Raw genomic sequence first — 12,685 nt, forward strand, 5'->3', positions numbered from 1 at the left:
TTGAGGCAACCGTTGAATCCTGAATCACACACATCTCCATGAGGCCGCCATATGGATCTGCAGTGGCTTCTTCAAACAAGACGTCCGGAGGTACGTACAGTTGTTGGTTGTTTTCACATCCACATTGGTATTGACCATATAAGTTTGGATACATATCATAGTAGTTATGTCCATCTTGCATCTGGTCTTGATGAATGGAGGGTGCAGGTATATCAGCAGACGCGACAGTCTGTGTGGCTTCAATGTAACTGGTATTAGGCAAAAATATGCTATTTAACAGAAGATATGTTCCATGTTCCATGGTAAGTTTAAATGATAGCGCTACATGCCAGCATCCATATCGTTGATCTTGCCGATCATGGACACGCTCAAAACATTCATTTGCGGATAAAGTGAATCGAACAGAAGTTTTAAAATTTCGTTGTTTGTCAGGTTCTTGGTAGTATGGATATTTCTTTTGGATCAAGTCATAGATTTCCCCCACGGTTGCCCTTTTCTCTTCCTTTGACTCGATTGCTTCATAAATCATAAATTTGTATGATTTACGTGGATGGCTGTGCAATGTGGAAGCTTCTGCCATTTCTTCTCTCTTCAAGTGTACAGTGTCTAAGTTGAACGCTTACGGATGTCTGCTGAATGTGTGAATAGTTACATGTTATCTTTGCGGTTTGTTCCAAGGTTATAATACAACCTAACAGTTATATGCCTAGGTTTTCACCCACAAGAAATTTGTTACAATAATTGGCTGAAATTCTTTCTCTAAGATACCCTATTTTCACAGGAATCGAAACTTTACTTTCGGCTTAGGCAATCAAAATGTTCAAAACAAGTTTACTATTTTAATTAAAATAACAATGTGTGTGAAATCAGCTGCAGTGCTATGATGAAAATATTTCTGCTTACACTTAGCTAAAATTAACCATACACACACATCTCTCTCTTTGTCTGTTTTTCTGTTTTCTCTCACTCTGTTTCTCTCTCTGTTTCTCTCTCTTTCTCTCTCTGTTTGTCTCTCTTTATATATACATAGATATATATATATATATATATATATAAATAATTATATATAATTAGATAAATATATATGTTGATATATATGTATATATATCTATATATATTTAACTATATATTGTGTGTGTGTATATATATATAGTATGTATATCTATGTGTGTGTGTGTGTGTGTGTGTGTATATACTGTAAGACATGCAAATGAACATACATTAATATTTACAGTTGCTATATATATATATATATAATGTGTGTTGCTACATTGAAGGCCTTGTTGTAATTATCTTAACAGTTCATGACAGTTTTTAACATTACTGGGTGAGTATGTTTGAGGGCCTAATTGAGTCAGCTGTGTAGAAGTTGTATTTAACAGCAAACAAGGCCTCTTTGCAGCCATGAAGGCCTGTACTGTTCATTCTGATTATATATATATATTATATATAGAGTGCTAAACTAAAGGCATTGATGTGTGTAAGCAGGCCTTGTTGTAATCATATTGTAAGTTAAATACAGCTGAGTGAATTAGGGGCTCACTCATACTGATCCCATAATTGTAGCAAGTGTCCTAATATTAATATCTTATTCACACATGGCCTGTTTGCTGACAACAGTGGCATATATATATATATATATATATATATATATATATATATATATATATATATATATATATACTGTATATATATATATATATATATATATCTATTTATCAGTTAATAGATATATACACACACACACACACACACAGTGTGTGTGTGTGTGTGTGTGTGTGTGTGTGTGTGTGTGTGTGTGTGTGTGTGTGTGTGTGTGTGTGTATACATATATAGATAGAGATACAGAGAGACTACATATATATTCATACAGGCTTACAGATCTGTTATTGTAACCAAAAATCAAACATGATCACATGCCAACATTATGAACTATGAAAGAAGATTAAGGTAAGTAATGTCTTAGAGTTAAGACACCAGAAAACATAACATTAAAATGTATGCTGTAATATGGATACTTACTTAAAGTTGTATGTCAATAATATTAGTGTCACGGGAGACTCCTGTGGCGGGTAGGATCTCGGTGGCCGGAACAGCACGAGCGTAGTAGGGGTCACAAGCAGAGGTCCAAGGCAGGCGGCAGGCAGCGAAGTCAGGTACAAGCAGGGGTCCGAGGCAGGCGGCAGGCAGCGAAGTTAGGTACAAGCAGAGGTCGGCAACGAGGAGACTGGAACAGGACAGGCGGGGCAGGACAGGGACTAAGAACAGGGAGCAGGGACTGAGACCGGGGAGCAGGAATAACCAGGGACAAGCCAGATTACTAGCAAGGGCTTTTACTGTGAGCAGACTCAAATACAGGTACAGGTACAGGAAACAGGTCAGGATCAAAGACAGGCATGAGCATACTGTAGGAGTCTGACTAGCAAGCAAAGGCAAAAGCAACAGACAGGAAGCAAGCTATAAAGGACAGAGACAGGAGCAACAAGAAGACAGACAGACAGAGGAACCCAGAGCCAACCGAAGACGGCAGCACACCCAGTGGACAAGGAAGCTATGGCTAGGCAGGAGGTCTAGGCAATCCTGACATTACTCCCCCCTCTCAGGAGCGTTCTCCGGACGATCCTCCAGGCTCTTCCCGGAGGCCTTGATGAAACGGCGACTCAAGGTGACCCACCTCTGGTGGCTTGTCAGTGGGCAGAGGGTACTCCAGATCATTGTCGTGCACAATCTGGAAGTTCTTCACAGATGCGTGTGTGACACGCCCGTGGAAGTTGAACACGTAAGACTGAGTGTCATCATTCCACACGGGGGCCTTATTGTGCAGCTCGATGATGTTCTCCTGACACTTGTTCTGCCATTTAGACAGCAGGCTCTCCGAATCATTGTGTGGCTGGAAAGGGATGCGCTCGTGATTGAAATTCTTTCCGGGAATGAGAACCGCCATCTTCCGGGGACCCTTAAACCCGAGGACGTTAGTTTCATAGCAAATAGCCGCCAGTTCTTGCCGGGACGCTGCATTCTCTGACTGTCCCTGAGCCCTGGCTGGGCTAACACCGCGGTCAAACACTGTAAACTTGGTCCCCATTAGGTTGGATCGGAGTTTGCCAGTAAAGCTGCCCGCCTCCCGGGACATGTCGGTCGGATCAATAGATATCAAGTAGTTGGACGTTTTACTCTTCTTTCTCTTCCTCCCAGCGAGAAGAAAGAGCTTGTGGTTTTCGTCCCGCTCCAGGTGCATGTAGTAGGTGGGGTACAGTCCTCGGTCCATCACTTTCTTGTCTCGGCTGATCCGACATCTGACGGTGACACCGCGTGGCGCGGGGCGCAGAACAAACTCCTTCAGGTCGCCCACTTCCCCCACGTCTCCAGGAGGACTGAGAGGGGATGTCTCTGTGGAACCAGAGTCTGAAAGAGACTTTCTGCTGGAGGCAGAACCGGGCCGTGCTCTCCCAGACCTCTCCTCCTCCAGCGAGGCTCTGGTTATGCTCAGTGTGACCTTCAGCTCCTCATGCTGTTCTTTGGGGACACACTGGGTACTCAAATACTCTTCCAGCATCTTTATCTTGTAGGCAGTCTGGAAACTTTCCTCCTGCAATACTCGCTGTCTCTCTTCAGCATTCACCCATCTCTCCTTGGCGTCCTGCAGATGTGCACGTAGTTCTCGCAGCTGACTCTGCAGCATATTCTCTGCCTGAGTGCGCCGCTCCAGGGAGACACGTTCCTCTTGCAGCACTCTCTCTGCATTCTGCAGTGCTGTCTGCATATCCAACTTTTCCTGGGCCAACTGCTTCTTCTCCTCTCCTAATTCATGGAGTTTCTTATCTCCTTCACTGACCTGGACACAGAGATTCTTGCACTTCTGGGTTACCATTTCAAAACTGCTATTTAATCCTTCGAAGATCTCTCTCAAAGAACGTAGTTCTATGTTGAAGTGGCAATTCTTCTCCTCAGAGGCTTCCAGTTTTGCGCCAACTTGAGCCATGAAATTCTGGTACTGCGCATTATCAGCATAGGCCTTCTCCAGCTTACTTGACAGGATTACCCTGTCCCTCTCCAACTGCTCTCTTTCTTTCTCCTGGAGAACACACTTAGCAATTGCTGAAGATAGACAGCTTTGTAGTGCAATCTTGGCCTCTTGCTCCTTATCTAAACGTTCATAAAGACAATCAATCGCTTTCTGTGCAGCTTGAAGCGTCTGAGTAGGAGCATCTTTCTTCTCTTCCACTATTCTTGGGCTACGTCTGTGAGTTGCCTTAAGCTGCAGCATATCTCTTTCATCAAATGCAGACTCTGAGGTTAAATTTTCATTCTTAATTCCTTCTGCAACTTCCACAGTAATGCCTCCCTTCTTCTTCTTCTTCTTCTTCCTTGCTTTGAGAAGTTCTGAAGAATCAGTGGTACTGTGTTCACATTTACTGCTCAAGACTGTTTGAGTGGGAGCCATAATTAAACCACACTTCCCAAGACACCAGTAAAGAGGAAATGTGTTTTTAAAACAGAAGCATTAGAATGAACAACAGGAATATTAGACACAGAGAGACACAAGATAGGAGAGCTGACCCTTAAAGACTTTAACATCAGTCACAGAGATTATAAATGCAAGGAAAAAACATAGACAGAGAAACCTGCAGTTATATCTGAATCTTTAGGCATTAGGCATAGAGATATCATACAGACAGAGAAAACCTGCAGTTACATCTAAATCCTTATGCATCAGGCGTAGGGATATCATATAGACAAAGAAAACCTGCAGTTGAATCTGAAACTTTTGATATCAGGCATAGAAATATCATAGACAGCAGGAAACTAATACAGAGAAAACTTATAGTTAGATCTAAAACTTTTGACATTGAACATAGGAATATCAGATAGAGAACCCTGCAGTCAAATCTGAAACCTTTGATATCAGGCGTAGGGATATCAGACAGACAGAGAAAACCTGCAGTTACATCTAAATCTTTATGCGTCAGGCGTAGGGATATCATATAGACAAAGAAAACCTGCAGTTGAATCTGAAACTTTTGATATCAGGCATAGAAATATCATAGACAGCAGGAAACTAATCCAGAGTAAACTTGTAGTTAGATCTGAAACTTTTGACATAGGAATATCAGACAGAGAACCCTGCAGTCAAATCTGAAACCTTTGATATCAGGCGTAGGGATATCATATGTTGCAGAGAAACAAACTTTAGGGGAACTTGCAGGTAAACCTGAAACCTTAGAACCAATCATATGAAAAACTATAGATGCAAGAAAATCAAAGCATGCAGCAACAAAATAATGGGAGCACTTTTGTCTTTTGAAATGAAGACCCTGTGAACAGCAGTAAATCAAGGTAACCGTCCTAAATAGAAATGTGAGTCTGAAAATCTGCAGTGGCCCACCCACAATGCAGAGACAATTCTTGTCCAGGTAATGAAAGTCTCAAAATGGCAAAAACAGGTACTGCAGGGAAGGGTCTTTTTTATAATAGGGAATTCTTCTCAGGGAGAAAGTGGCACAAAAAACCCTGCAGAAACCTTTGCAAAAATAAACATCTCAAAGAAAGCTGCAATAGTCGGTAGTAACAGTTCTAGTCTCAGAAAAAAAATGTTTTTTCGTTATGAACGCAATAATTCTTGCAGAACACTTAGCAGCAACGACAAAAAAACCTTTCAAAATCCCAACTTGGATTTCCAAAAAAGAAACGAAAGTACTTATCTTCAACCATGCGGATGTGGTCTGCTGCAGCAGGCAGGAAAGGGTGCAGGCAGAAGAAGAATCTGTTCCAGCGAGATCCAGAAGTGGCCTTTGCTTTCTGTCACGGGAGACTCCTGTGGCGGGTAGGATCTCGGTGGCCGGAACAGCACGAGCGTAGTAGGGGTCACAAGCAGAGGTCCAAGGCAGGCGGCAGGCAGCGAAGTCAGGTACAAGCAGGGGTCCGAGGCAGGCGGCAGGCAGCGAAGTTAGGTACAAGCAGAGGTCGGCAACGAGGAGACTGGAACAGGACAGGCGGGGCAGGACAGGGACTAAGAACAGGGAGCAGGGACTGAGACCGGGGAGCAGGAATAACCAGGGACAAGCCAGATTACTAGCAAGGGCTTTTACTGTGAGCAGACTCAAATACAGGTACAGGTACAGGAAACAGGTCAGGATCAAAGACAGGCATGAGCATACTGTAGGAGTCTGACTAGCAAGCAAAGGCAAAAGCAACAGACAGGAAGCAAGCTATAAAGGACAGAGACAGGAGCAACAAGAAGACAGACAGACAGAGGAACCCAGAGCCAACCGAAGACGGCAGCACACCCAGTGGACAAGGAAGCTATGGCTAGGCAGGAGGTCTAGGCAATCCTGACAATTAGCATGAAATCACTTTCTACATTACCATAATAAACCACATACATCTCATCTTGAACAAGAGCTAAGTGAATGTCATCTTCCATTAACATGCCAAGTGTGTAATAATGTTGTACCATGAATCAACTGATGATTAATAGATATTCATATGTTATAAAATATGCCTTCATTCAGTCAGTGAGCATTTATAAACATTCATGTGTACAAGGACATACTTGAATGTTATCAAGCATCTGTACATGATCATACATACACTATGCATGAAATAGTCTGCAGTAAACACCACCAGGACACCAACACATTTAGTGAATGTGATTATTTATTTTTGTTTATCCTTTTGAGAGCGAGTCACAGGCCTGCTTGTTGGCTTTTGTGTTTGCCTTTTCCCTCTGCCAAGTACTCTGGCCTTAACTGTACCACTTGTACTGGCCTGTGGCAGTTCTGTGGCACTGGGTGTGGGCAGTGGCAGTTCTGTGGCACTGGGTGTAGGCTGTGGCAGTTGTGAAACAGTTGATAAACATTGCAAGAGTGATGTTGGAGCACTTTCTTGTTTTTGTGTTTTAATCTTTTTCCAAAAGCTGGTTATTAGTAATTGTTGCCCTAACTTTCATTTGCGTGTTCTCATTTGTAGGTGTCGGTTCCATATTTTGAACAGATGTAAGCGGTTGGATGTTGACAGGGACCTGCACAGAACTTGCACCTACTGTACCGGTATCATCCAGAACTGGGGAATGAAGAACTGATGACTCAGGAGAAAAAGTAGCAGCATGTAAAGATCCATCCTCTGATGGGGTAAAGTGGAATTGTTGTTCTCTTGCTGTACTGCGAAACTAATTTGCTTTGCTTACATTCAGAACTAGTGCTTGTAATGTCCTGTTTAGATTTTGGATTTCTTTAGGAACTTGGATGATGACATTTTTAATTTGTGACATTTCTGATATGGACCTTTCATGCATCCTTTCTTGCAGTGACATCATCCTTTCAAGCGCTGACATCATTTCTGAATGGCGACCATTTTCTTCACTCAAGATTCGTTCTTCAGAAGCTGCAATAGCTGAGTAGGTGTCACAAGCAGGAGGACTTGAATGCTGGGTTAATCAACCCAGGAGTGTCAACAGCTTCATGGTCACTTGAGTGAATTTTTCCTTGAGCGGCAACATCTGGTTCTACAACTAAAGAAAGACATTATGAACTGGAATGGAACTTTCACCTTGTTTTCACTATAATTATAGTTGTTCTCATAGTGGAACACATAACATGTTTCCATAATTTTTTATTTGTGTCCAATTAAAAGATGATGCTTGAAGTAACAATGATGTTTCGACTCAGTGTGAAAGAAGAATGAATTACAGTTTGTTGTAACATCGCAATTCCTAGCTGATACTTTAAAACACACACAATACATGTTGTCAGGAAATACTACATCTTCTGTGACAATAACTGATGTGAAGTTCATTACATGTGAAAGGTATTTATTTTGCATGGCAAAGGAAATTCTTCAAATGTACACATTATATGGGCTGCACCTCATACACTCACCTTCCATTCTTGATGATGACCTTTATGAGACAGGTGATGAGACATGTTCAGTGTCAGATGACCCAGGAGCTGCAGGAGCACCTATATAGAAGAATAACATCAGAATTTAATTGTCATGTGTACATAATTAACATGAAGTATCTGTAGTGGGAGTTGTTATGGCTAACATCACTAGCATCACATAACGAAATGACAATGATATGGTTAGGCCAATCTGTATATTATCCACCTTAACATAAATGTACATGTGAACCTAATCGGCACATTTTTTTTTTTATAACTTTGATTTTATTGGGTGAAATAAAACATACATGTTAACACCACCCATTAGCTTCAGTAACATCACCCCTTTTTATTTTTTATTTTTACATTCATCCAAAAACTTGACACACCAGACTCACAAGACTAACAGGGGGATATGACTAAAGGCTAAGCAGGGCAGGAGGGAGGGGGGGGGGGAGGGTTTGCGTGGAGGGATCTGTATCCTTGATAGAGGGTGGTGCCGGCTCTCTGGCTCCCCGCCGTCCAGACGACTGGTCTCCTCCTCGGAATCTCCGTGTGCTTATATGTGTGTGTACCTTTCCCCTAGGATCTATGGACCTCTTTTCTCCTTTCACTCAATTTCGAATTCTTGGGACGCCCTACATCTGCAGGGTTCCCGCCTGCCCCCCAATCCCTCTGTCGCTATATGGTCATGGATCCGTTTCTTCACCGGAGAACGCATTTTTTTAATTATCATTGCAATATTGTGGTATTATCTATTCCCGGGATGTCCGTCTGTGCCAGCCAAGGCGCCCAGACTTTTAGAAAATTTGAACCGGTGTCGTTAACCATACTTGTTAACTGTTCCATCCGGCAGATAAACCAAATTCTGTTCCTAATCTTGGGGATGATTGGGAGATCTGGTTGCTTCCATAATGCTGCGATCTCGCACCTGGTGGCAGTTGCCAAATGTGTAATCAACTTATGTGAGGCGTTCGATAGTCCCTCGACCCGTCTGCCCAACAGAAACAGCCATGGGTCCAGGGGGATCTCCACCTCCAGCAGTCATTGAAGCCAATCTCTAATTTCCGCCCAAATCGGGGCCACCCTCGTGCAAGACCACAGCATGTGGCATAAGTCCGCTCTGTCTCCGCACTGTTTGGGGCAGAGCGGAGAGTAGCCTTTGACAAATTTAGATAATTTAGTGGGCGTATAGTACCACCGCATCAGGACTGCGTTCTCCTTTAATGTGGTACAGATAGAGCTTTTAGCCGCTGCCTGCAGGATCCTATCCCAGTCATCGTCTTCTAACGTCTCCCCTAGGTCTGCTTCCCACTGTCTCATGTAACTAAGTCTGGGTTGGTCGTCTGTCTCTGGGCAGACTACTTCCCTGTACATTCTAGAGGTTAGTCCCCTTGTGTCCGTGTCTCTTGAACAAAGCTGCTCAAAATTTGTTCTCCGAGGCCGAATTGGGGCTTCGTTATAAAAAGCTCTGATCTGGAGGTATCTAAAGAATTCGGCGTTAGGAATATCCTGCTCCTCTTTGATATGATCAAAGGTTTTAATATATTGCCTACCCTCCAGATCGTTTAGACGGAGATACCCTGCTCGAATCCAATTTGAGAAATTAGAGCTATCCATTCCGGGAGCAAAGTTTGGGTTCCCCCAGATGGGAGTCATCAGAGAGTTCGGGGATGTGATAAGACATTTGAATTTAACTGCGTCCCATGTTTTCAAAGAACTGACAATGGCCTGTAGCTGTGTCCGCATAGCGGACCGACTTTTTTTGGGCAACCAGATTAGATTCTGAATTTCTACCGGTGCGCAACATTCTTTTTCTAATGCTACCCACCTCCGAAGGCTCGGGTCTCTGTGCCATTGTATAATCTGGCTCAGCTGGGCTGCTTCGTAGTAGGCGAACAAGCATGGCACCCCCAACCCTCCTCTCGAGGTCGGCCTCCTCAAGATTTCTTTTTTAATTCGCGGGCCTTTTTTATTCCAGATAAACTTTGTTATTAAGGACTGTAGCGCGAGGATGTCGTCTTTTATTAGGGGGCTTGGGAGGGCCTGGAAAAGGTACAGCATCCGTGGCAGGAGATTCATTTTTACGCTATGAATGCAACCTATCCACGAGATGCTACACTCCGCCCATCTCCGGAGATCCTCTCGCAAAGTCCGGAACAACCTGGGATAATTTGCTTTATATAAAGCCTTGTACTCCTTTGTGATATATACCCCTAGGTATTTAATCATAGAGGGTTGCCACTTGAAATTGAAATTTAGTCCAATTAGTTTTTCTACTGGTTTAGGTAAATTTATGTTGAGGGCTTCTGATTTGGCCTGATTAATTTTGAACCCTGAGATTTGTTTGAAAATCCCCAGAATTGAGAAGACATTGGGCAGGGAGGTAAGGGGATTTGATAATGTCAGGATCACATCATCCGCCTAGAGTGCCACTTTGTGTGACTGCTCCTTTACAGCTATTCCCGTAATATCCGGGATGTTTCTTAGATGTGCCACCAGGGGTTCAACGCACAGGGCGAACAGCAAGGGAGACAGCGGGCAGCCTTGTCGTGTGCCGCTCCGTATTTGAAATTGGTCTGATGGGAACCCTTGGTGCCGTACCCTTGCCGTTGGCCCCTCGTATAAGGCCATGATGGCCTCCAAGAGACGTCCCTCAAAGCCAAATGCCTCCAGCGTCCCCCTCAAATAGGGCCAATCGATCCTGTCAAAGGCTTTTTCCGCGTCCAGACTCAATACCATCGACGGAATATTCTGTTTTTTGCCAGATCAACCAAATCCACTATTCGTCTGGTATTGTCTGCCGCTTGCCTTCCTCCAATGAACCCTACCTGGTCTGGATGAACTAATCTGGGAAGGACGGTACCCACTCGATTGGCTAATAGTTTGGAGAAAATTTTAACATCCGTGTTGATCAACGAGATGGGCTGGTAGCTCTTACAGTCTGCCGTGTCCTTACCAGATTTATGGATCAGGGAGATGGACGCTTGAAGCATCTGGGCTGGAAACGAGGCCCCATGCATGACCGAATTAAATATTTTTAATAGATGTGGGGCTAGAATTTTCAGATATTTTTTGTAGTATAGGTTGGAGAAGCCATCTGGGCCAGGCGCCTTGGCAGGCTTAAGCGACTTTACAACTTCCGTTAACTCTTCTAAAGAGAAGTCTGTCTGTAACGCTTCCCTCTCCTCCCGGCTCAACGTCGGTAGTTTGGCTTCCCTTAAGAATTCCCTGAGATTGTCCCTCGTTTTTTGATTGTGTATGACCTTACCTCCATCGTAGAGAGTCTCGTAGTAGCTTTTGAATTCTGCCACGATCCGCTTAGGATTAGAAGTAAGCTCTCCCCCTTGCGTGCGGATGGCTTGTATGTGGTAATTAGGAATTTTGTTTCGGAGTCGATTAGCTAAAAGGGTGTCCGGCTTGTTCGCCTTCTCAAAGTACCTGCGCCTAGACCAGCTTATTTCCTTTTCTGCCTGGGAGGTCAGTCGGATATTCAACTGCTGTTTGGTATCTAAGAGTACTCTCAGGGTGTCATCATTTTTGGATTTTTTATGTGCCTCCGTTTGGACCGCCAATTTCTCCTTTAAAATTTTTATCTGACTCTCCTGTTCTCTCCTGCGCCTCGCTGCTAGGCACATGAGCGAACCTCTGAGGGTAGCCTTATGGGCCTCCCACAATGTGGTGTGTGATGACACACTACCCACGTTCTCAGAGAAAAATTCCACGATCCTCTCTCCAATTTCTTTCTGAATGTCTGGGATTTTTAGTAACAATTCGTTTAATCTCCAATTTGCTCCCGGTCTGTCTAGTGAATTTAGTGTGCACCGCAGCTCAATGGGTGCGTGGTCCGACCACGAAATATCGTGGATCCCCGTATGGGAGACCACTGGGGCCAGTCTATTGGATACCAGGAAGTAGTCCAGCCGGCTATATCGGTTGTGTGGGTGGGAGAAAAAGGTGTAGTCTCTGCTCTGTGGGTGTTACTCCCGCCAGATATCTACCAACTGGCAATCTCTTAGCCCATGGGTGATTTGTTGAACTTCTAGCTTAGGGGAGAGACTAGATGCAGTGCACCGGTCCATTTTGGGGTTCATTGTCCTGTTAAGGTCCCCCGCTATAATCATATTTCCCTTGGCTTCCTTGTGTAATTTCCGGAAGAAGAGGGAAAAGAAGTCTGCTGATGGTTCGCAAGGTGCATATATTGATGCCAGTGTGAGAGTCTTCCCCTGGATCGATCCCACTAAGATCAGAAATTTACCCTCTCTGTCTGCCACCTTTTTCTCTACCGTGAAAGCTATCCTGTTGTGGATGGCTATGGCAACCCCCCTTTTTTTCACCTGAGCGGACGCTAAATGTACTGTTTGGAAATCCTTATCAATAAATTTTGGGTAGCTATCTCTGGAGAAGTGGGTCTCCTGGAGAAAGAGAAAGTCAGCTTTATGTCTTTTGTAATCCCTGAGGACTAATTTGCGTTTCGCAGGACTATTAAAGCCCTTGACTTTGTGAGAAATACACCTGACCTCGTTACTCATTGTGCTTTAATCGTGACCTGATTCCGTCGGTGTCCTTCTGGGCCATTCTGATTCCTTCGGACGGCGTGGGGATCCCGCCCTCGGCATCTCCCGTATTGTTGTCGCCTTCCACTCTTGCACCGCCGGGGGGGAGGGCATGTGGTGGGGGATAGTGACACAGAAGGAAAGAACACAAGGGGAGACAACAAAGGAAAAACAACATGAATACATATAAACAGAATACACTGTGTCATCGGCTCTAGGACGTCCCTGTCCCATAGCCAAGTCCATTGC

At 44.0% G+C, this 12,685-nt stretch overlaps 1 protein-coding gene across 1 annotated transcript; it reads right to left on the minus strand.

Moving 5' to 3' along the window:
• Window positions 1-2,317: 2,317 nt before the first annotated feature.
• LOC142487173 (uncharacterized) lies at window positions 2,318-6,244 on the minus strand. The gene has a single exon (XM_075585977.1). It carries the CDS (start codon window positions 4,442-4,444, stop codon window positions 2,600-2,602), a length of 1,845 nt encoding a protein of 614 aa, XP_075442092.1. The 5' UTR covers window positions 4,445-6,244; the 3' UTR covers window positions 2,318-2,599.
• Between the last annotated feature and the right edge of the window lie 6,441 nt (window positions 6,245-12,685).

This window comes from Ascaphus truei, chromosome 2, assembly GCF_040206685.1.
Source record: "Ascaphus truei isolate aAscTru1 chromosome 2, aAscTru1.hap1, whole genome shotgun sequence".
Classification (NCBI taxonomy): Eukaryota; Metazoa; Chordata; class Amphibia; order Anura; family Ascaphidae; genus Ascaphus; species Ascaphus truei.